The 25,780-nt window shown below is 36.8% G+C and overlaps 1 protein-coding gene across 5 annotated transcripts; it reads right to left on the bottom strand.

Moving 5' to 3' along the window:
- Positions 1-3,908: 3,908 nt before the first annotated feature.
- On the bottom strand, positions 3,909-25,011 carry GORAB (golgin, RAB6 interacting). Of its 5 annotated transcripts, none has more exons than XM_074308325.1 (5): positions 24,802-24,998; positions 21,871-22,205; positions 16,961-17,067; positions 14,035-14,175; positions 3,909-6,157 (listed from the first exon to the last, which is right to left on the bottom strand). In XM_074308325.1, the coding sequence occupies exons 1-5, from the start codon at positions 24,860-24,862 to the stop codon at positions 5,698-5,700; spliced, it is 1,104 nt and encodes a 367-aa protein (XP_074164426.1). In that variant the 5' UTR covers positions 24,863-24,998; the 3' UTR covers positions 3,909-5,697. The 5 variants fall into 5 exon arrangements, with proteins under 5 accessions (XP_074164426.1, XP_074164427.1, XP_074164428.1 ...); XM_074308326.1 differs by having other exon boundaries at positions 16,961-17,062; positions 21,875-22,205; positions 24,802-24,995; XM_074308327.1 differs by having other exon boundaries at positions 16,961-17,062; positions 24,802-24,983.
- Positions 25,012-25,780: the final 769 nt, after the last annotated feature.

The raw sequence follows: 25,780 nt of genomic DNA, 5'->3' as shown, positions 1-25,780 counted from the left end.
CCTGAAAGAATTCCTTTAACAACATATTGGGCAATCATCAACCATCCTGCCTTTGCTGTATCTATTAATGCTATAGCTGAAATCTTTATGATGATTTATATAAAAACTTGCTATCTTCATGCTTTTGGTCAGGTCACTTAACCTTGTTTGCCTCAGTTTCCTAATCTGTAAAATTAACTACAGAAGAAAATGGCAAATCACTCTTGTATCTTTGCCAAGAAAACCCCAAATGGGCTCACGAGGAGTTGGATATGACTGAAAAATGCCTGAATAGTAATATAATGATTCAAGGTTTAGTAGTAAGTGCCATATGTAGCACTGGGCTACTGAGACCCAGGATCACAGAAACTTTGATCTCATTAGGATCACAAATACTGGATCATAGATGCTTTGGAGGAAATTTTTCCAGGACAGGGAATCTGGAGAGTCCTGAGTTTGAATTCATGTTTTAATTCTGGTGTTTTTTGAGGAAGTGATTTTCACTACAATTTTGGAGTAACAGACATTGAAAGGAAGTGAAATGAGAGCAAGACACAAGCAGATGAGCTCCTGGACGAAAAGGTGAGTGGGGGGAAGACGAGCTCATGATGGGAATGGACTTGAGCCGAGGTTAGGTTTAAGAACAGCTGCCATTATGGTAGATGGCAAGAGAATTCAAGTTAGCAAGACTTTCCATTTAGCAGTGAGCCTCTGGGCAGCCTTCTGTATCTTATTTAAATGTCAGTCACCCTATATTATTAATGCTAACAAGTTACATGACCAGTAGGATAATTACTAATTACGAAGATTAAACCACATAGTAATTATCTAAGACTATGACTTCTGGTTTTGAAATTGAGTGAGGGGTGCTAGCCTAGGGGAAAGAGATTTCCTAGGTTTACTCAGAAATAGGAGCTAATTAAAGAAATAAATTTAGTAATTTCTGAGTTTATTGCAGAATATATTTACTAGACTACTTTTGAACCCTAAGAGATACAAAATTAATGAGATGAATAAAGCTGATTACAGTTATGGTTACTGTAGTTATCCCTCAAGACACCCTCTACCTTCTCTCTCTCTCTCTCTCTCTCTCTCTCTCTCTCTCTCTCTCTCTCTCTCTCTCTCTCTCTCTCTCTCTCTACACACACACACACACACACACACACACACACACACACACACACACACATACACAGTTGTTTAAACATATTTTACCTCTTCAACATAATTCTATAAGGTATTAGATATAGCCTCAATTTTCAGATGAAATTGAACCACTTTCCTACATTTTCATTAATGATGATCATAACCTTTCCCCTTTTCTCATTTCCCACAAATTATTAAAAATCTTTATATCCCACCTTGTATTTTCCTTGTACACTTCATGTGTATTTTGAATTTTAAGAACTAAAACAAGCATTCCCATAACGTGGGATAGAAAAAAATTGCACATGAAATCACAAATCTGTTATGTATAACTTATTATTCCTTTTAAATACATAATAAAGTTATTATGTAACTAAACTTTTTTTTTTTTAAAGATGATAGTTAGTATATCATGTACTTCATAGTGGATAAAATGCTGCATATGGACTTAGCAAGACCCAACTCTGAATCCTCTCCCTGAAACTTACACAAACTAATCTTGGAGAAATCAATTTATTTCAAGCCTTAGTTTTTTTCATATATGAAATAGTAACATTAAATATGGAACCCATCTGACATGCTGTGGAAGCTCAAATGAGAGAGAACACTTGTAAAGTGCACTGAAAAATACTGTGCTAGCTATTCCTATTACTAATAGTATCTCGGCAGTTCTGGGTACACAGCAGAAGTTCAGTGAATTCCTGTTGCACTTGAAAGATTTCTGGGTAAATGTTAGAAGTTTCCTGACATAAAGGTAAAGGCAATACCTTGACTAAAGAATAGCTTGGGTTTAGCTCACTGTTGAAAAGGAGCATGATTGACGGGTTCATATTTGCTATCCAAGCATCTTCTCCAGTGTAGGCAGACTTTTTTTTTTTTTTTTTTTCTTAAATACATCAATCAATTTACTCAGAAATAGACTGCCAGCTCTATTTACAAAGCCACAAGGAATGAGTTTGGGTTCTTACTTGAGTTGATTTTTGCCATTGAACTACAAGAGGAAATCCTTGGACCTGAATATACTTTATTGCAAAATTTAAAAAGAAAATGAAATAGGTTACTATATAGTTCAAATGTAACTTAGCAGTGAAATGAGCCCTATGGGATTTCAGTCGGTGACTTTAACTTTTGAAGCTAGAATCTAAAGCATTTAGCAGCTATCCATTATCAGCAAGGAGTGCAACTTACAGCCTCAGCAAGGAGTGCAACTTACAGCCTTTAAGTCCTGTAATTCCGACTTAGAAAAAGTGCCTTAAAAATGACACAACTCACTTTTTCTTATAAATAGTACAATCTTGCTTTAAAATATTCAGATTCTTCTCTAAAGCTCATATATGAAAATGAGTCAAAGGACAATACAGATGGACTGAAGATTTGATCTTAATAGAAAATCTAGGAGAGAAGCGGGTACAAGTGCCATGTACAAAAAGCTTTTAAGAGACAACTCTGACTTATTTTGGAAATTATTCTTAGGCACCTGTCATGGGAATTACTTTTTTTTTTTAATGGATAAATTGGGGCAGATACAGAATAAATACAAGGTCACAGGGCTGAAATGAAAATCAAATTTGAGCATCATGATAGTATAAAGTTTTAGCCATTACATTAGCATGAGCAAAGAGGTAGGAGCCTTACTATTAAAAGTTCCTTATCTGGACCCATTTCTCTCTATTCTTGTTTCTCCAAAGGATTAGACCCATAACAACCAACTTTGCAAAAATCAGAGTGCAGTAGGATTTGACTGCATGTGTTACCAGTCATATACTAGGGTAGAAAAACAGCTAAACTTAAGTCCTAAATCGTAGGTTCAAATTCTGGCTCTGCTTCTGCTGTGTGTCTTTAGACCTTTGTAAGTCTCCTCTTTCTAAAGATAAAAAGACTGAACTAGATGACTTTTCAAGTTCCTTCTAGCCCCTATAGTTATCAGATCTTAAGCCTAACTATAAAACCCCTTTTATTTAAAAAAATTAATAGCTTTTTATTTTCAAAATACATGCATACTTTTCAATATTCATCCTTGCAAAATTGTTTTCCAAATTTTTCTCCCTTCCTCCCTCCTCCACCCCAAACAGCTAAATATAGGCTAAACAGGTGCCATCCTTCTAAACATAATAATGTTCCTTTTTGGGAAAATCAAGAAGGGATTATTCCAAAAGTATAAGCTTCAGTGTAATATAATTTATCCTTTTGCAGTCATATCAGAAAGCAGTTCACAAGAAACTTCCGAAAAGTCACCACACACCGTAAAAATCAGCTTTAAGGAAAGTAGTGAATTTTACTGCCTGAACTTCTGGTCATTTCACATCAGGAACAGTAATCAGCACTTCAGATTTAAAGCCAGACAGCCTGTTGTAGTTATCAACAACTGAAATAGGTAGTGTTAGCATCATTATCCCCACCCTACAGATGAGGAAAGAGAAATCCCGTTAAAAAAAAATAAAAGACTTAACCTAGGATTACAGTGCCAGCGCTAAGGTCACTATACAACACAGGCTAGAGGTAACTATCCCTTTTTTTTTTTTTTTTTTTTTTTTCCCCTCTTGTGTTCCTTATTGGGGAAGCACTTAAATTAAGTTTTAGCTAGCATGTAACTGTGAAACCAACATTCTAGTCTCAGTAAAATGAGTTCTCTTTCCCAGTAGTAAGTAAAGGAAAAGCAAGTGATGATTATTTGTACCACACATTAAGGCAGGGAAATATTGGGGCACACTTCTTATGAATTACTTACCCAACACATATTTTCAAATAAGCTTTCCAATGCAGACAAGAAATAATGGAATAAATTCATCTGATTTGTTTATTTCTTAGAAAAATATGATTAACTAGGACACTGAAGATTTCAATTTTATGCATACAATTCATAAACTTAAATGCAACTGTTTACTAACATGTTTGAGATTTTGAAGATTGACAGTAACAATACTGGTTTTCCCAATCATACTGAATAATATGCAAACATATAGCTCCGTACACAGGAGTACAAAGTGACAATAAAGCGACACTTCAACCCATCAGTTCATACATTAAATAAGAGATTCCTAAATTTTTCTGAGAAGTTATTAATATTGCACATTTTCGTTCCCATTTCAAATGACTTGTTTAGAAATCTTTACACTTCTTAGGGTATGTGACATATAGATTATAATTGAATCCAAACCCTAGTTTAGGTATTCTGATGAGACTGTAGCATTTATTTACATAAAAGTTTTACAAAGTAAAAACATATTGGCCAAACAAATTAGCAGTAATGGAAAAACTATTAAAGTAATAGCAAATCAATATTAGCTATAGAATTTAAAATTTTGTTTTATTATTTAAGTTAATTTACTTCCAACACACAAAGCAAATTGAGAAAAAAAGTAACAAAAATTTTTGATCACAAAAAGCAATAATGTACTGAGTTATTCCCTGATTCATCTTATTAAATAACATTTTCATTCTTATAAGACAGCTAAGTGTTCTTCTGAATTTGGACAACTGAAGCAATGTTAACATTAACAGGAGAAATCTACTGCTTTGTATACAGTACTTTCAAAGTCTTCAAATAATTTTATGGGGTAACAACCCAATGCCCTAAACTCATGTGATTTATCCATTGTGATTTATAAAATGAATGTAAGTCAACAGTATAATAGCTCAAATATGCACCTCTTGAGGAACGTTTAACACATTTGCTGTAGTCCAGATGAGGCATTCAACAATGAGCCTATTTAGAAGAGGGAACACAATAGTAAAAAAGAGAAACAGATGCTTTCTTAACATATCACTCCCTCCCAAACAAATAAAAACCCTATGGCAATGAAGAACTACCACCAAATTTTCCCAGCAAAATTTAATACAGTTCAGGTAAGGTACTACAATGAAAGTTATTTCTAAGTTTATTTTATTTTATTTTTTTAATGGGCATCAGAAAAATAATTTTAAGAACAGGAAAGTTAAAATTCTAGCAACATAGTTTGTTTTCTGCATTTTTCAAATAAGTCTTTTGAGATGGTGAGTAAATGGTGAATGAATGAAAAGCATTTACAATACTGCTAAACATTCTAGTGAAAGGTTCAAAGAGCTTATATTTTAATGTGGGAAATAACATGTATTGGGGAGGGGTGGACTGGGAAGCTGGTTATGCTCAGGAAAGTTCCAAAGAGAGTTAGGGGAACAATAGAGCAGCTCAGTAACATACCTCAGATATACTAATGGTAGTGCTTTAATTATAGTTCTCTGACAAAGAGGTTAAAATCAGGTGGACTGGGGGAGGGTGAGCACCTGCAGAAAATGGCCTGGATGAAGATGAGAAAACATGGTCCCTGGGGGAACTGAGCTGAGCGGCTAAGCTGCTCCATTGAATGGTCTCTTGTGGGCAGTAGCAGTAGCACAAAGTAGACTGAAGATGACTAAATTCAGGCCCACGCATATGGCCCAGACAAAGGACACGACTAAGTACATTCATGCTTCACAATAAAAATGCAATTAGTATTACTTGGCACTTCACAAGTGGACTCAAAATTATACCAGCCTGGCTTTATGTGGGGTTTTACTAGAAATTCCAGGGAGTCAGGGAGTCCTGGGGGCCCTTCAGGAGGCCTGACTGATGGGGAGTGTGTCTACAGCAGCTCTCCCTTCCTGCTCTGTTCTGCCTGAGTCTGAACAGGCCCTGGATTCTGCCTTTGTGTCTTGGCCCTCCACCCGTGGCCCAACAGCTGCTTCTGCAGCCTGGTTCCCCTTGTCCGCCATTCCTAGGGAGACACCATTCTTAGATGGCTTCTGCACCTCCTCTGCAAGGGCAGCCTGCTTTTTCCCTTCTTCTTCTTGCTGCTGCAGCAGTTTCTCCACCTCAATCTCCAGCTCTAGACTCTCCTCATCAGCTTCCATTTCCAGCTGCTGCATCAGTGCCTCCAGCTTGCGGGCCTTGCGGAGCTCGTTCTGCTGAATGATGGTGCAGAGGTGTTCCGTGAGGTGCTCTTTGATCTCTGTCTTCCGCTGGAGGTCCAGCTTTGCAGCCACATACTCAGCTTCTGCCTTGTCAAATCGTTTCCTGCAAGCACATGGACAAAGATGAGCTGATGGGCTCTATAGTGGAGTGGGGGAAGATCCTGAAATCAACACAATCAACTCAAAATGGGATGAGAATGAACAGCCACAGGCATCAGAGCTACTCTGCCTAGGAGGGAGTGGAGAAAAAAAACTAAATGGTAGACAAATGGGTCTATAAGTTGCAAAAAGCACTAGAATTAATATATGATTAATGGAATCTTCCTGTACCTCCATCTTCCTTCCTCTTTCTGTTGGTGTTGTTACAGCATTTCTCTGTTGTCACTACAATTTGTGAAGACTTTTTCAGGGTTCCTGAATGTAAGTATGGGGACTGTTTGTGAACGGCAAACAAAAGAGATGAAAAGGGTAGATATCTGTATCTAGATTAGGAAAGGTTTTAATAAGGGTCAGAGGCCACAGAGCACAGGAAGAGGTACAAGTGAGGAGATAAGAGACATATAAGAAAATAGAAAAAAAAAAAGAAGTATAAGATTGATCAACCCAATTAAAATTTTAGAAGCCAATACATTTTTTAAAAACAATCTAAAACCTTCCAAAAACTTAATATGCAGGGTTAGTATGCTATCATGCTATCATATTTTCTATCCAAATGAGATAAAACATAAAGAAAAAAAAAACTTATCTCACTTGTTCTCCTAATAACTTTACCATGACATAAGTGTAAGATGCACTATCATATCCAATTTTTTTTTTTTAATAGTTGAAGAAATTAAGACAGCCAAGTCATGCCCAGAGGCATAGGCCCTAGCAATGGTAGTACTGGAACCAAAACTGAAGGTTTCCAAACTCCAAGGTCTGGTGGATGACAATACATGAAGCCATCATATAAGATTTATAAATATTACATGTAAAATATATTACATGAAATTATTACTAAAAACCAAAAACCCTTCAAGCTTCATGAACACCAAAATAATGCTGCAGATTCTAGCATTAATTTTTCTTTTTTAAAAATTTTTTTATTACAGCTTTTTATTTGCAAAATATATGCATGGGTAATTTTTCAGCACTGACAATTGCAAAACCTTTTGTTCCAATTTTTGCCCTCCTTCCCCTCACTCCCTCCCCCCCCAGATGGCAGGTTGACCAATACATGTTACATATGTTAAAGTAAATGCTAAATACGATATATGTAAACATGTCCATACAGTTATTTAGCATTAATTTTTCAAAGTAATTCATCCTCTTCAATGATTTCAAAGCTTATCTAAAGTAATTCAGTAGTTGTATCTTCAATTTTATTCATTGTTTTTCATACTGTTTGCCTTTTCTCTGAAGTAAACCATCAAACTGCTTTGGTATTGCTTAAATGACTCTGGGAAAAGCAAAATAACACTAATATTAATTGATATTTAAAATACAGATAAGTATCTATATAAGAACTATGTGTCTGGTTTTAAAATAAACTATATACAAACATTTCACTGATTTACCTGCAGAATATGAAGCTATATGGGAACATTACTATACATACAGGATTCACAAGCAAAACTAGTAAATCTCTATATACTGCCTTTGGCTGATGGATGCCACCAGCTCACAGAGAAACAGAAGTAAAGGGACCTTGAGAACTGCACAGGCCTACAGAGAATTAATTCAAAGCTCTTGTACTTCATGAAGAGAAAATTCATAATGTGTGTGTGTGTGTGTGTGTGTGTGTGTATGTGTGTGTAAAATGAAATATCCAGAGAGTCCTTTAGAAAAATAACTATTGTGTGAGACTGAAAAACAGTTAATTCTCCTGTTTTTCTCTTTTACCAAGTAACAGACCAAGCTGAAATAAAATAAATGAACACACTGTAAATCATTTTAGGTACAAAAAAGAATTAGAAGATAAGTACATATTGGTTCCTTATTTATACTTGTATTACCAGTACTTGGCTTAAATACTTGTGAACTCACAATAACTAATATTAAAATTTTAATTTTTAGGCATGTATGTATTTTTCCTAAACCATAATACCATGATTTTATTATTGTGAAGGGAAATCCATGTTAAATGATGCCCTAACCAGAGACTACCAGGACTTCCTTTTTAGAAATCATCTACTCTATTACCTTTAGTAACACAAGTTATTAAGATGCTGACAGACTGTCTTAGGAAAGCTCTCAAACTGAGTGCGATGACTGGAGAAAAAAACCACTATGGGTTTATGGATCCTAGTTCATATATGACATTACACTTCTGTATTACAAAAGCTAAGAGCTTCATTAGTGGAAGAAAAAAAACCCCAGCAAAATGGCATATATAAAAAGGAGAAATAGATGATTGTTCATAAAAGCCATTTTTTAAAATCTGCCTGATGAACCAAAGAATAACCATGCAACCATCTGAGGATGTTCTGAGGGTGCTGGAGAGGTCATTAACAAAAGGTAGATGCTAACCTTTGGAAGGTCAGATACAAACAAAGACCTAACATGAGTTGGTCATACTCTCATCCCCCTAGGGGGATATCTCTTCTGGCTGTGGTGATGAGACAAGGCTTTGCACAGAAGGTATGCTGAGCCTTGAAGAATTGGGAGGACTCTGATAAATAAAACATGATATAAACGTGAATAATGTGATACAAGAAGCATATTAATTCTCAATAACACAGATCCAGCTTTCAAGAATAGGGTTTTAAGACCATTCATTAGAATTCTAGGTTATAGTCATAAATTCTGTCACTGTCTGGTCTAAGTACTTGACTTTATATGAAATTAGAGACAATTAATAAAAGTTTGTTGTTGCTTGGTAGTGTCTGACTCTGGGATTCTGAACCACAGCATGCCAATGTTATTCATGGGGTTTTCTTGGTACAGACACTGGTGGGCACATTTCCTTCTTCAATGGATTAAGGAAAACAGAGAGTAAGTGACTGTTGGGAGTCACATAGCTAGTGAGTGAAGCCACATTTGCACTCAGATCTTCCTGATCCAGGTCAGGTGCTATCCATTGAGCCATATAGTTGCCTCAAAGAAAAATTTACTACCAGCAAATTCAGTCACCCAGGCTTCAAGCTTCCTTATCTTGGAATTTTTCCCTTTCACTTGGTCAGTGGAAGAAGATATGCACATTAACTCACCCCAATTCCCAGTCATAGAAGGTCCCAAAGATAAGCATGGTTTTTACATTTTAATATAAAATCGTATTTAAAATGTAAAAAACAAAACAAAACAAAACCCAAAACAAAAACAAACTCCAATACATTCTTGGTTCATAAGTAGTACAAAAAACTGACTACTGGCTTTCAGTCTACTGACTCCCTATTGTAGGCAAAGCATATACTTCAGCCAAAGTATTCTGTAATGTTCTCCTTCCTGGATTACCAATATTACAAAATTCCCCTTCCTCAGTTGCCCTAGGAAAGAGTCAACAAAATAGTTCATTCCATCTTTCTGACTACCAAGATTATTATTTGTAGGTATTGTGCAGTAAAGGTACACAATGAAAAATACTCCCTTTTCCACCCTCAACTCTTGCTCCTGCCCTTTCCTGGGCAAGTAATTTGAGGAGGCCTTAGATGGCAATCAGCCCCCAAAACTTTCTCTCCACTTCCACTCTCTCAGTCTCTCTCACTCACTCTTTTCCCAGACAGGGGACTAACAAAACTATCAACCCCCTTTTCTTTCTGCTTCCCAACAAAATTCAGATGCAGTTTTGCCCTTCTCTATTTATTGACTAGCAAAACTGAATGTAATCCTGCAGAGGAAAATGGTTGAATGTATATATGTATATATGAATGTGACAGAATACTGCTGAGCTTTAAGAAATGATGAAAAGGATGGTTTCAGAAAAACCTAAGAAGACTTGCATGAACTGATGAAAAATAAAGTGAGAAGAACCAGATGAATGATTTACATCAACATAATACTGTAAAGTTGAACAATTTTGAAAGCCTTTGGACCTCAGATCAGCATAACACCAACTATGATTTTGAAGGATTAATGACAAAAGAAGTCACCTACAACCTGAAGGAGAGATGTCTAAGTGCAAAATGAAACATACTGGGGAAAGGGAGGCAGAGGGAAAATGGCCAATGGGAACATTTGCTCTGCTTGACTACACATGCTTACAGCAAGGAGTTCTGCCCTCATTTGAAGAAGTAATGAAGACAGAAGGAAGGGAGATTTTTCCTGAATTAAAAATTAAAAAAAAAACAAAAAAAACACAAAAATCTAAATCCATCTCCAAAATCTATTAGCTTTGTGAGCATGGTTAAGTCATTTAATCTCTTTCAGCCTCAATTCTCTTATCCGTAAAACAGATAACATTTTACAAGAAAGTTATGAAGCTCAAATGCAATAATATATGCAAAATATCCTGTAAAGTTTAAAGTCTACATACTACAAATTTATTAGATGGACCCTCTAAGCCTGGAATTTTCTCTCCTCTCCTCTATTAAAGCTATAAAATGTATCCTTTAAAGACCTCTTCAAATATTACCTCCTAGGAATAAGAGATGTCTCCCCTCTGAATTTTTATAGTATTTATACCTCTCTTGTATATTTATCACAAATATGAATAAAACAAAACAAAATGAACCTCTCCTTCCATATGCTCAGTGGCAGTTAGACAGCTCAGTGGATAAAGCAGTCCTAGAGTCAGGAAGACCTGAGTTCATAAATTTTACTGGAAGTCACTTATTTGCCTCAGTTTCTTAAATTGTCAAATAGGGATAAAAACAGTATCTACCTCCTAGAATTGCTGTGAGGATCAAGTAACATAATATTTGTAAAAAGCACTATGTACACCCTGGCAATATAAATGTTGATGCCCCTTACCACCCTCATTGTTTTGCAAATAGCAGGCACTTAAATAGGAATTCCTTGTTTGTGCCTTCAGTATTTTACTTCATGGCAAAATCAACTGGCAATACAGAAATTAGGAATATTTTTAAAAGAACATTTATGGGGACATTGCCTCTCTTTTATTGTGATTTGCCCAAAAACTAGAACTATGAAATTTCTACAATGTTAATGTTAAATACGCATGACATTCTTTTCACATATAGTTTTCAGAAGAAGGTCTTAAAGCACAATATAGAATTTTTTTTGGTGATACAGTAACTAATTACATCTAATAATATGACAATATTTTGCAGCATAGAATATAAAGAGCTTGTCTCAAACTCAAGGAGTGCTGAATTCAAGTCCCACTTCTGAGCCCAAGAATCAGTTAACCTTTTAGTGACCCCAGGCAACCATCCAAGACCATAAACTGCAAGACAGTTTGCAATGGAAATTTCCTCCATCAATTAAATTAAATCATAGGTCCAGTTCAAGTGAATAAGTAAACTGAAATATTATATAAAGGCTATAATCACATGCAAAAATTTAGCAGACTTATTAGCTTCAAAGTACAAAATAACAAGGCTTAGAGTCACTTTGTGAGGCAATATTGGCTTCTTTCTCCATTATCTTTTATTTTTTTTTATTTTTTCCTGAGGCTGGGGTTAAGTGACTTGCCCAGGGTCACACAGCTAGGAAGTGTTAAGTGTCTGAGACCAAATTTGAACTTGGGTCCTCCTGAATTCAGGGGTGGTGCTCTATCCACTGCGCCACCTAGCTGCCCCTCTCCATCATCTTTTAACAGAGATTTGTGGACATCAATACTTCTGGTTATCACCTGACCTCATCAACTCCCATTCCTTTCCATAAGCTTGCCTGAAAAATATCCACTGTCTAATTTTCATTCTCTTCCAATCCACCAGCTCCTTCTCTTTTGCCTACAAGCATGCAAAAAGTTCTTCCACTCTTTAAAAAAATAAAAACAAAAGATATCTTCACTGACATTACTACCTCTTCAAACTGCCATTCTATTTTTCTCTTATCCTTTTCACAGGCAAATTCCTAGGGGAATAAAAAGCTATCAGCACTCACTGAATCTCCTTCTGCACTCCTCTCTTCTCACTTCCTTGAAATTTGGATTCTGCTGAAGTCACTTCCTCTGGGATGATGGTCTTTTTTCAGTTAAAGTATCTGCCGTTTCTTGCTCCTTGATAAAAATATTCATGATCTGTGTTCTAAGGTATGCTAAGGTTTGCCAAGTGCTTTAGACAACACACCTATCTATTGGACATTCTTCTCCCTGGATTTTTGTGACATTGCTCATTTGATGGTTCTCCTCCTTCACTTGCTCTCTGATCTGAGCCTTGCTCCTAAATGTGCTCACTTCAAGGTTCTCTCCTCACACTCTCGGTGACTTCTCACAGGTTCTACCATCACCTTCAAGCAGAAGACTTGGGAGCGTATGGCTGGTCCTTTACTATCAAACACTTCCTGGCTATTTCCAGCTCCATGGTTTGGAGGCACCAAAACAGAACTTACTACCTTTCCTGCTAGACCCTTCCCTCCACCATGCTCCCGGACATCACCCACAGGCTGAGAGGCAGCGGTCCCTCCACCAGAGAAGGTGGGGTCAGGGCCCCCACAACGCCTGGAGCTGGCACCCACTACGGCCTCCTCTGGCTGCAGACCATTCCCACACAGCTGCCACAGTGACACTGACCCCTCCCTCTTATGCCCCCAAGTCTGAGCGGCCTCCTCTGGCCTCGAGGATAAAAAAGACGGCTGTTTGGAGCAAGTCTTCCCCAGTTGGCTCCAGGTGTTCTACATACTCCTCCTCACATGCTCTGCCTTCTGGCCCGTCTGTAGACCCTCAAACCCCCAAGCCTTTAGCTAGGCTGTCTCCCACCTGCAAGCTTTGTACGCTCCTTCTTCACCTCCTGGCAGAATACATCTCATCGTTGAAGACTCAGCTCAAGAGCCATTTCTTACATGAGGCTGACCTGATCCTCTCCATCCAATATAATTTATGTACCTTATGTATAATTTATCAGTGTGCTGGTTGCTTCTATCCATGTAATTGTAAGTTTCTTGAGGGCAGACATTTTTATTTTGATCTTTGTATTCTCAGTGTCTGGCACCTAGTAGGCACTTAATAAATATTTGTTGCACTGAATTTTTAATCTCTAGTTATCCTACTGATATTCCCTGAAGAAGTTAATTAACAAAGTCAACTCAAGACATCCAATGGCACGTAGTAAGCAAACAAAAAAGTCAAAGGGAGAACCACAAGGCTCTTTCTTAAACACTGAACAGTGAATTGAAAACCACAACCAAGTATTTCCGCTTTATTAAATTGTTATATAAACATTCTGATGCTGTGGTTTACCCTGGACTAATGAGGCATTCTGATTGATTTCTAGTGTTACAGAGAATGATGCACAATTGAATCATTTGCACAGAACTCCCTTGTGAAAAGAGACAAACCAGAATGATTAAAGCAATGCTGAAACGAATGGAAGACCCCCAAAATTGGATTTAATTTTATACTCTTTTATCTGTTTGCAAAGTCCGTGTAATTTTTTACATGTGTTATGTTCATTTTATAATTATACTACAATATTTTCTTTCTTTAAAAGACAAAACAAAACAAAAAAAAATCCCAATGTCTGAAACCAAGGAACATGATGATATCAAAACAATTTATGTAGTATAGACTGAGAAGAAAAGAGTAAAACTGTTTTGGGAGAAAATGTTTCAGTTTCAAGTTTCCAAGAGAAAAAAACACATATTTTAAGAAAAAAACTCATATTAAAAAAATTCTATTCTCCCCCATCTCCCCTGAAAAAAGAAGGGAAAGGAAAGCAGATGGCACAGGGTACAGTAGAACACTGGCCCTGGAATCAGGAGGACCTGAGTTCAAATTTAGTCTCAGACATGTATTAGTTGTGTGACCCTGATTGTCACTTCACCCTGACTGCCTCAGAAAAACAAAAACAAAAACAAAAACCACACATAAGTATCAGATCCATCAATAAAAATAAGTTTCAATACTTTTTTTTTTCCATACAAATTTCCCCAAATGCTTACCGAGCATAGGAATAATCCAAGCTTGCCTGATCAATTCGATTCCTTAAGATTCCAATATCAGCTGACACCATGTCATCTAAAGCTTGCAGCTCCTTCTGGATCCGCTGTAATTTTATGGTTTCTGCCTGAGTCCTCTTGGATCTAAGCAGTGGGAAACAGAAAGTTAATTCTAGATAACATCCTCATAGTAATCTAGCAAAGCACATTTGTATGATGCTTTCAGGTTGAGGAAGGAAGCAGAGTAACCCCCTGTGACCACCTCTGATTAAAGAGGAAGTGAACGTTCACACCGGGAAGGGTCCTGTAAGTGTAATGAAAGCCAGTATTTGGACACAGTTCTCCAGGCTACAAATGCATCAGGGGTTTCTTCCTGTCATCGTACATCACAGGCTCAGGGCAAATTGTATAGCAAATACTTGTAAATACATTCCTTTTTCATAAAGCCTTCCTGAGAAATTCCTAATTTCTTCAAGATGATATAAGGATATAATTCTATATTTTTATTTACACAAGTCAAAAATATCTCAATTTGCAACCAAAATTCTCCTTCCTGTTCACAAGTCCATTTTCTCTTGTCCTTACTTACTAATTATTGAAAGTCATATTCATTAGAATTGAATTAGACAATTTTTAGATGAGTCTAGAACATAGTTGTGTATTTACTCATTTGGAGTAAAGAGGAAAAAGATTTTAAAAATCTTATTTCTTTTTCTGAGATATAACAAAAGAATCATGCCCCTTTATGTCTCATAAAAAGACCCAAGATTTTCCACTGTTTGGGGCCTTCATGTAGAGTATCAGACTTTCTATAACCTCAATCTCTCACAACCAAAATTCTAAAAAAGAAATAATTTTAATTATGTACCAATGACCTTGTACTTTATTCTGATTGCCCTCATTCACATCTTAATTCAAATACAGATCTTAATAAGCTCAGTAAACTGGTTTCCCAGCTCACAACTCAGGAGCATCAAGACAGAAAAAGTGATGAGAGTGGAAGATGCATGTGTATTAACTATAATAAAACATATAAATACTGATGGAAGGCACAGAAAAATTAAAACGTGTACTGAATTCTGCATATACTTTAATGGGCATCATCAGAATGATTCTAAGTCATCATGAAAAACTTAAATTGTTATTAATATCCTTGGAACTGTATAAGCCCTTTTATAGTTAAATGATTTATCTTGAACAAAATAATGAGCATGAAAGAAATACATTAAACTTTTTTGACTATTTACAATTAAATTAATTTCCACACAAAAATCTACTTTTTGTCTGCTATCAGAACTCTGCTTGTCCACTGGTGACAGAGTCTAAAACATTCTCTACTTCTGAGTCTAATCTTTTTTCACTTATGTTGTTCACAATTTTGTTCCAAATTTCTTTATGATCCTCATTCTCAGTCTTAATTGCATTATGGTATGTCATTACACGGATGAATAAGAATTCATTTAACCATTCCCCTTTTTGGTACATTTATGTTGCTTCTATTTTTTTTTTTTTTTTTTAAAGAATTCCCAAAATGCTATGATGTACATCTTTTGAGTAGCTAACTCTTTCTGGGTTGTTTTCCTATTATTCTTTTAGGATATTTTATTATCCTTATTAAGATCTGTATTTGAATTAAGATGTGAGTGAGGGCAATCAGAATAAAGTACAAAGTCTTTGGCACATAATTAAGATTTTTTTTTACTTTAGAATTTTGGTTGTAAGAGATTGAGGTTATAGAAAGTCTGATCCTCTACATGAAGGCTTCCAAACAAACTACTGTATCAAGGGTATGATTCATAAACTTTTACTGCATCCCGCCAGACATAGTGTAAATGCACAACCCCCTCAAAATAAACGTCTCTACAACCTACCAGTAGTGTTTTATCATTTTTTAAATATTTTTTCCAGTTTCATGAATGTGATACCTAAAAAGTTGTTTTAATTTGCATCTTTGATCATATAATACATTTTAGAAAGATTCCTAGCAACTGATAAATTAAAATTTTGATTCTAGTGAACTATGAACATTAGCTCTCAATGTTTATAATGTACATCTGACAAAGTGGTTCACTTCAGAATTTCAAAACAGGTGACATTTCAGGCAAATGAATGTGAAATGAGCAAATACATTACTCTTAGTGCTAATCTTCTTTCTTAGTTCTAGTCATCACTTGTCTAGCTTCATTTATGCCTGGTAAGCACTCAGGCAAGAACCTGGCAGTAAGGGTATTTTGGCTCAGATCTGACGTTTCACTAATAAAAGGAACTCCTCGTGTAGAAATTTCTCTACTGAGGAAAACTGAATACTTAATAAAAGTAATTGGTTGTTCTTTAATCATCCAGTCATGTCTGACTCTTCAGAACTCTCATGGACCACAGTTTTCCAGGCCATTCTGTCCTCCACTGTCTCCCAAAGTCTGTCCAAGCTTGTGTTTGTTACCTCCAGGACACTATCCAACTTCTTCTCTATCATCTCCTTTCCCTCTTTCCTTCAATTGTTCCCAACATCAGGGTCTTTTTCCAACGAGTTCCATCTTCTCATGATATGGACAAAGTATTTAAGCTCTAGCTTCAGTATCTGTCCTTCCAATAAATAATCTGAATTAATTTCTTTAAAGTACTGACTGAAACAAAATAGCTAGCCTTTGTACAGTGTTTTGAGGTTTGCAAAGTGTGTTACAATATTATCTCATTGGGAGTCTCACAACTAAATCCTAGGGAGTTGTGGGGAAAACAGAAGTTAAATGATTTGCTCATTGTTAATAGTGAGGAAGTGAGAATGCATTCAAGACAGGATTCCATTCAGGAAACAAAATCACATTGCTGGCCCCTAAAGAGACAGTTATTAAGAAAATACAGTAAAGCAGTCAAGAAACCCATCAGAAAGGTTTACATGGTTACAAATATCATTCTTTGGTATATTTCTTACCTTTCTGCAATAGCTTTGGCCAAAAATGCTTTTTTTCGTTTATTTTTCTCTTCCATGAGTCGTTGCTCTTCCTGGAGGATTTCCCAATGAGATTTTTCCTGCCTGGTCAGTAACCAAGAATAAAATTGGGTTTACATAAAAGAGTCCTATCTCCCCAGTTCCCTTTCCCTCTTCCAAAAGAAGTGAATTGGTCATGTAAATGTAGCTTAAAGAATCCTATTAAGAGTTTTCAAGAATACATCTGCAGCTAGTTATCTTATTTTGATAGTAATAAAGAGGCTGATCAGAAGCAAAGGTTTAAATTAATTGGGCCATTAAGTTCCTAATATGTGTGTGATCTAGGAACAAGCAACTGATGCCAGAGTATAGTAGCTCATTTGTGGAGACATTAATAGATGGCATTAGATTACTGGTGCAAAAGGAATCCAATTAAATAACTTGAAGAAGATGCTTCTCACTAGGTTTTTTCAACTGTTATAAAGTCCTCAATCACAGAAGGTTCTGGCCATCTTAATATTTATTAAGCAATGATTGGTCAGTGAACATTCAGAACAAGAAACATGACCCCAAAGACCTGTTGTGGCCACATCCAGACTCAGATCTAGCCACAACAGCCTCTTCTCCTTCCCCACAGGTTTGCTAAACTGGTAGATAAGAATGATATGTAGATTACTTATATTTTAGCAAAGCTTCTGATAAGAGTATATTATGTTTTTCCTCTGCAGAAGGAGAAGTGTAGACCAGACAATTACAGAACCAGATGAAATCTAAATGATTGAATGGCTAGACTGTTAGTGATTTGGAACCTCATATTAAGCTGCAACTGGTAGGTGTTTGTTGTTTACAGCTTACAGTATTTATCAATCACTTGGATAAAGACTTAGGTGGAATAATCAGCAAATCTGCAGATAACTCAAAGAGCCTATCAATTTACAGCACAGACTGAATCTAGTAAGATGAAATTCAAAAGATTAATATAAAGTCTTTCATTGGGTATAAAAAACCTCGGGAATGCAAGACTAGGGAGATATAATCTGAAAAAAGATCTAAGAATCAATTGGACTGGGTACTCATTGAGTCAGCATGTGACAACTCAACCCAAAAAGCTAAAGTCATTTGGGGCTGCAGTGGAAGGCATAAATTCCCAGAATAAAGAAGTTCCAGTTATCCCACTGTTATATTGCCTAAGGCTGGGAATTCCCATTGAAGGAAGCTGATGAACTAGAGATTGCACAGAAGAGAGTAACCAGGACAATGCAGGAGCTTGAGGCCATGCCACATGAAACTTGACAAAAGCCAGCCTGCAGAACAGAATATATAAGGAGGGCAATTATCTCGGCTAAGTATTGAAAGAACTGTCATACTGGGGAGAAAGTATACTTGCTCTGTTTAGTCTTCAAGTGTAGAAGCAGGAGCGGGAGGGAGATGCTGCAGAAAAAACAAAATGTAGGCTCCAGATCAGGCAAACTTTCTCAAAATTAGATACCTCACGGAAAGCAATTCTCCCTTTTTTAAACACCTTCAAAACAGACCTTGGAAGATCAGATCAGACATATTTTAGTAGGTTACACTAGATAGCTGCTGAAACTCCTTCCCACTCCTAAATTCTGTGATTTTTCAAACTTACTCACTTTCAAAAATATTTCTACCAGCTAAGGACCAAAGGCTAGATGAAAGAAAAAGAAAAGAATCTGTAGCAAAGACAAGAACTGGGTTTTTGTTTTTAGTTCCAACAAGAAACCTCTTTTTCATTATCAAAATGCATACCACTACATAAACTCTCTAGGGGAAAAAACCCTAAAATGTTTTCCACCTCCCAAGTTGTTAATTTCCCAGACCTAGCACATTTGAACAACTGTTAAAGTTATGCTTTTCCCTCTAGCCCTACAATGATGAGATGGTTATATCTAGATTAAGATAATTCCTTACTTATGGCCAAAGAAGATTTAGAGAACATTATGAAATTCAAAATGGATCATTCTAATTACATTAAATTAAAAAGTTTTTGCACATACAAAACCAACACAATCAAGATTAGAAGGGAAGCAGAAAGCTGGGAACCAATTTTTATATCCAGTGTTTCTGCTAAAGACCTCATTTCTAAACTATATAGAGAATTGACTCAACTTTATAAAAATACAAGTCATTCCCCAATTTATAAATGGTCGAAGGACATGAACAATTTTGAGATGAAAAAATTAAAGCCAATGAAAAAATATTCTAAAAAATTATTGATCAGAGAAATGTAAATTAAAACAACTATGGGGTACCACTTCTCACCTATCTGATTGGTCAAGATGACAGGAAAAGATGATAATATATGTTGGAGGAGATGTGGGAAAACTGGGACACTAACACATTGTTGGTGGAGCTGTGAAATGACCCAACCATTCTGGAGAGTAATTTGGAACTATGGCCAAAGGGGTACCAAACTGTGCATACCCTTCAATCCAGCAGTGTTACTACTGGAACTGTGAACTAAAGAGATCATAAAAAAGGGGAAAAGATCCACATGTGCAAAAATGTTTGTAGCAGCTTTTACTATAGTGGTAAGTAACTGGAAATTGAGTAGATGCCCATCAGGTGGGGAATGACTGAATAAGTTCTGGCATATGAATGTAATGGAATATTATTGTTCTATAAGAAATAATGAGCAGGCTGATTTCAGAAAAGTGTTGAAAAACTTTACATGAACTGATGCTGAGTGAAGAGGGAAGAACCAAAATGCTGTTCACAGTAACAAGACTATGTGGGGATCAACTATGATAGATTTAGCTCTTCTCAACAATGCCATTATCCAAGACAATTCCATTAGACTTTGGATCGAAAATGCCATCTATATCCAGAAAGAGAACTACAGAGACTGAACATGGATGGAACCATAGTATTTTCACCTTTCTTATTTGTTTGCTTGCATTTTCCTTCTTGTGATTTTTTTCCCCCTTTTGGTTTGATTTTTCTTGCATAATATGACAAATAAGGAAATATGTTTAAAAGTATTGGCCATTGGATATTGGTTATATATCACAAAAATGAATGCTGAAAAAGAAGATAATTCCTCCCTCTTCACTCAAAAAGAACCAAACTCGTTGATTCTATCCCAAGTCCAAGCTTTCCACATGTGGATTTCAACACTGATATCATGTTTTCCTTCTTTACTCAATTACTCTGACCATACATATCTATGCTCAGATACTTTGATGGAGAGTAATTAAATTTATATTCATAAGCAAGTTAACATATACAAAATGTTGGGGACATAAAGATAAAAAAATGAAATATGCTCTCAATGAGCTCATCTTCTATTAAAAGAACTGACAAAGCAAGGTAAATAAAGAGTAGATCATTACAAAAAAAGATAGGTGTGGGAAGAGAATGACATCAGGAAAGCTTCACAGGAAGGTTATAATTGAACTAAGACTTCAAGGAATATCAAGATTCTTGGAAGTAGAACTTTCAGCAAAGGATAACAACTGAAACAAATCTGCAGAACAGAAGTTGCCATTTAGAATTCAGTGAACAACCAGTAGTCTAATTTAGCTGGGAAAGAGTTACTGTGTAAAGGGGAATAATATGAGAGAAGGCCAGAAAGGGATGTATCCAAGTACAATGAACCTTAAACCCTAGATCATAGCTTTTGCATGACCCTGTAGGTGAAACTGAAATTGAAAGTTTTTAAGACAAGTGGTGATATATGTGGCTAGACCTTGCTTTAGGAAGATTGTTTTGGCTGGCATCTATAGGGAAGTCCAATTGGGGACAGAGACTTAAAAAAAAAAAATTACAAATATAGGTAAACCAATTAAGAGACAAACCCAATAATCCAGGGAAATGGGGATGAAGCCTGATGTAGTATATAGACTGTTACACATATACTGGCAGACATAACCCTTTGGTTATTTTTATTCACATTTAGGAGAAAGAATGGCTCTATTCTGGGGTGGATAATTATGCCCATAAACGACTGATACAAAACAAAAGGACATCAGAAGAATTTATTTTTAAAATAACAATTCAAGCTATTCAAATATGGATTGGACTACATTAGAAGGTAGCAAATTTCTTGTGCCAGCTCATCTTTATAATGAAGCTCCAGGATGACTACTTGTGGAGGATATTAGAAGGTAGTCACACTTTACCTAGAAGTTAAATTAGGTTGAGATCTTAAGATTTCCTCAAATTCTTAAGCGTATTGTAATACACTTGTATTGTTGAAATACACTTAAAACTCAAGCTCTTAGAAGATAAAATACATTTAATGCACTTGGTTTTATAGTCAGTAAAACCTGCAGAAAGCAATTGGTAAAGGATTTTTACATAAAAGGAACAAATCTCATGAAGAGATCTGATGAGAACAATAATCTGGAAAGAGATGAGAAAAAATGAGACAGAAAAATGAATGGCATCCCAAGTCCTCAGGAAGTCATAACTAAAGAGATAAGAAACAAAAGCAGTGAATATAACATAAAGTACTAGAGTCCAGAGGATCAGAAGCCTTATTTCAGTCAAAGAATACCAAATTCTATAGGCTTTGCATTTATAATAAATTAGCAACTTTAGTTTCAGAGATTATATTATGAGATACAGCAAAAACAGTATACTTGTAAAGTATCTATCTCTTGTGCTTTCCCCCTTTCTTAGGCCTTTTCTACTGCCCTTATCCTCCTTTCCCATACTAGGCAAGCCCATTCTGAAAACTGAAGAGTAATTGGTTTTATATAGATCAGAAAACTGTCAGACCAATCTGTTAGTGGAAGGGCTCTCCATGTTCTAAGAATAATTTCTCTTTTTCATATATTTCTAGGTCAGAATACATTATAGCATATAAGAAATTAAGCTTAAATTTCCCTAAAAATATAATTATGAAGAAACAACAAAGAGAATAAGGTTTCATGGTTATATAGACTTACTAACAATTCCACTTTCTTTTTTTCCAATTTACAGTTTGGTTTTGGAGTAATAGTCTCATCTTTTTTATCGTCATTATAGAAATTCTCAAGTCCTGCTTTTTTCTGTTGATTTCCAATGCTCTGATGCTTTTCATTATTACCAGGGGAAATGAGGAGAGCAGGAGATGGGTCAGATCTCTGTTTTGGTGCAGAAAGCAACTGCTCTGGAAGAACTGATGTACCATCCTGAAGTCCAAGCTTTTGGCTTTGTTGCTGAAGGGCCTTTTCACGCTGTAATTGTTGTCGACTTTTGTTTGTAGGGTGACGCTTTGGCCGATCAGCTGGCTCAAATGGATCTATGCATAATACAAAGGAAAATTTTACATTTGAGAGTAGCAGATTATAAATCACTTTCTACTAAAAAAGAAAAAAGGTGGTGCATTAATACTTCATTTGCAATCCAATTTTAGATTTCTATCTTTTTAAATCTCTTACACTGCACATCCAGTGGTAAAAATAGCATTCTGGCTCTGTATTAAACAGGACTCATGCCCCACTTTTGGTGCTCAATAAAAATTCCACATATAGCCAAATCCGAAATTTAACCACATGAAGATTAACTTCCAGAAGATCTGTTATTTCATCTCTGTGAGATGCCACCAATAAGGCAACTACAAATAAATATCCTGGGAGGTTTCCAGTGTCTGATCATTTAATGATCAGGCAAGCTCTAATATCATCATAGCTTTATTTGATTGGGATCTCATAATCCTTGCATTGACAAACAGAAATTTTATAGATTGTTGACAAAATCATCCAAACAAAACCAACATATATCTTGATATTTGATATTAAATGTGACAATAGAAATGGGGAAAAGAGTAAATTTTATATTTAGAAAAGTATGGTAGTAAATACGGTTTGGAATAAAGAACTGACAGGGACCATAGCTTGTGGGCCAGTTTAATCTTTTTTCTTTCTTTAAGGGGAATCAGAGGACATTATTATGAAAATAAGAGTACAAAAAGGATATTATTTAAAAAATGAAGTTACATATATTTACACAAATCACACAATACTATTTTACTGAATACTTTTAAGAAGTGCAAATGGCTTTTATATTTCAACACACACACAAAAAGTGCTTGAAACAAGCAAAATTTAACTAGTCCATATATTCCATATTCAATCTACGTCATCTAATTAACATGACTACCATTTCCTTCTACTTTTCATTCTCTAGACTAAAATCACAGGCATTGACCTGAGGGTCCTACAGTCCCCCCAAACCTTCTATGAAAGGCAAAAACTAAAAATATGCTGAATTCCTCCCTTTCATTCAGGACCTTTATGTTCCAGACACACTGACCTGTGACAGACATATGCCATTACTGACAATCATCCCCAACCTTTCTTTCTCTAGCTTCCCTATTTTCATTGAAAGTATCAACTTTGCCAACTGGTCAGTCAGTCTCCTAGTTTCTCTCCCTCATGATTCTGTAAACGACTGTCTTAGCAAGGCCCTCAAACTTTTTAAATAAGAGGCCAGTTCAATGTCCCTCATTCTGTGGAAGGGCCGGACTATAGTAAAAACAAAACCCCAAACTCTGTCTCCGCCCCTCAGCCCATCTGCCATAACCCGGATGTTATTCCTAAAGCAGAGATCTGTCACTCCTTTATTCACCAAGACCTAATTACTGTCAATTATTTCTAAAACAAAATATAAATGCTTCCTTGGCAAGCCTTTTTTTTTTTTTTTTTTTTTTTATGATGGGATTTTGTAGTTGCGTACTGTGCAAGCCCACTTAGAAAGTCAAAAAAAAAAAAAATACTGACATCCTGCTGCTGAGATATATAGGCCGTGATCACTTTCATTTCTTGATTCCAAACCATATTTGCCCGTGTAACTTCTTTAATGGAACGCCCTTGACAATTTCTATCTAGAGTGATATAGACTATCCTTACGAGATCACTCCAGGCCCAATCATGACATCCTCTCATTCAATACACTCCCGTGGCTTTCCCGACGCCCAGGAGACACTATAAAATCCTCTGGAATTAAAAGCCCCTCCTCATCTGATCCCATTCCTACCTTTTCTAGTCTTTTTTTTTTTTTTTTCAATTTAATTACACCCGTCACTCTGACCTTATACAGGCGCCTGAAACTCTCACAAGATTTCCTTTAAATCCCAGTTAAAATCCCACTTTCTACAGGGCACCTTTAATTCTAGTGCCTTTCCTCTAAGATCATCTCCGATCTATCTAGACTATATTTTATTTGCGGTTAGCTTTCTCCGTTAGATGGTGAGCATCCTGAGGGTAGGGGCTATCCGCTTGCCTCCCTTCTAGGCCCAGCACTCTGCACAGTGCTTAATTGGTGCTTAATACTTACTGGCCAACTAACTCTAAATTTTTCTTAGCTTCGCTAAAATGTCATTAAAAACGTATTTATTTCACATATACTTTTTATTTATGCGAAATTTATGTTTTCCTTTGATAGTAGGAATGTATAGGTTTTGCCTTGTACGCTCAGTGCTTCCAGCAAGCACTTAATAAAAGCTCTACCTATCATACCTACTCGTGCCTGGTAAACAGTAAGAGCTTAATAACCCTAACTTTCTTCAAAGCTCGGCGGAAACATCTCGAGAAGTTTCCTCCACTGTTTGTTTATTTCAAATAAATTTTATTCACGCTTGTACACATTTTCATTTGATAGTAAGCTGCCTGCGGGCAGGAATGTCTAGCGTTTGCCTCACATTCTCAATGACTCCAGCAAGAGTTTAGGAGAAGCTCTATCCACTTAGTGTACCTCCCTTAGTGCCTGGTACACAGTAGGAGCTTAATAAATGTTTGCAAACAGGGCTCGGCCCAGAGTCAGTCGCTCAGTTCCACAGGACCCCGCCCCCTCTTCTCCTCCGGACGGACGGGACTGCGCTACCTTCCGGTCGTTACCTTTGTTTTGCCGCAACCTCCGCAGCTCCTCCTCGGAGAAGCCGGCCCATCCCTGCGCCATCCGCCCGCGCCTCTCCGGGGCTTCCCAGGGCTCCCGGAGCCTTCGAGGATCCCCGGCTGCCAACGCGACCACTCCAGCACGTCCGGCCCTTCGCCGGCTGGGGTCATCCGCGCAGCCAATCACCACACCGCATTCAGAGACACAAGCCTCTCCTCGTCCCCGTCAGTCTGAGGCAGGTATCTTTAGGTGGCCGCGTCAGTGCCTGATTGAATATCTCAAGCAGCACACACGCGCCGCCACCTTTACATTTTCTTCTTTCTGCAGAGCTTCATCTTAGATGTAGTTATCGCTTACAAAATATGAACAGTCATGTGGGATTTTAAAAGAAGGTTGAACTTCTTGGCAGGCTTTTTCTAAGAGACATAAAGGGGGCGGGACAAAGAAACCGGAAGGGACGGGGATGTCAGTTTGCCCTCTAATATTTGAGCTGCCTTCGGCCCGCCTTTTCCAAGTGTAACCTTGGACGCTGTAGGCGTTCCTATGTGTTGTGCTCTGCGGGACTTTGCAGTGTACTTCTCTGCGTACCGTGCCAAAATTCTTGTTTTAGGCCTTTAATTCTGGGGCTTTCCGTCTCCCCGCAGTGATACTCCTCCTCCTCTTATTCCCCCTCTTTCCTACCCCCTTCTATGATTCTCGCAGGCCTCCTTCCCCCTTTCTCCTTCCTTCTCCCTTCCTCTCATCTTTCCTTCTTCCTCTCCTTTCTTCCTCCTTCCTTTCCCTTTCTGTTCCCCTTCTTCCTCCTCCTCTTCCTTCTCTTCCCCTCCCCCTCTTCTTCCCTCTTCCCAGTCCTTCCTCTGCACAGCTCCTTGTTTTTAAAACAAGACTTTGACAAATTATCTAATTTTAAAGCTTGAAGCTGTCAAAGCACTAACTGATTTGCATTTTTTTATAATAGCTTTTTTATTTTCAACATACGTG

Source organism: Sminthopsis crassicaudata, chromosome 4, assembly GCF_048593235.1.
Source record: "Sminthopsis crassicaudata isolate SCR6 chromosome 4, ASM4859323v1, whole genome shotgun sequence".
NCBI classification, from domain to species: Eukaryota; Metazoa; Chordata; class Mammalia; order Dasyuromorphia; family Dasyuridae; genus Sminthopsis; species Sminthopsis crassicaudata.
Note: the sequence above shows the minus strand (reverse complement) of the source record. Positions and strands in the feature narration are given on the sequence as shown.

Excerpts from the sequence above, each read along its gene's own strand:
- GORAB (XM_074308325.1), bottom strand. The coding sequence starts at position 24,862 with ATGGCGCAGGGATGGGCCGGCTTCTCCGAGGAGGAGCTGCGGAGGTTG. Across the intron at positions 17,068-21,870 it reads AAAAGAAAGTGGAATTGTTA|ACCAGGCAGGAAAAATCTCA; the intron begins GTAAGTCTATAT and ends TCTTGGTTACTG. Across the intron at positions 14,176-16,960 it reads GCCAAAGCTATTGCAGAAAG|ATCCAAGAGGACTCAGGCAG; the intron begins GTAAGAAATATA and ends CCCACTGCTTAG.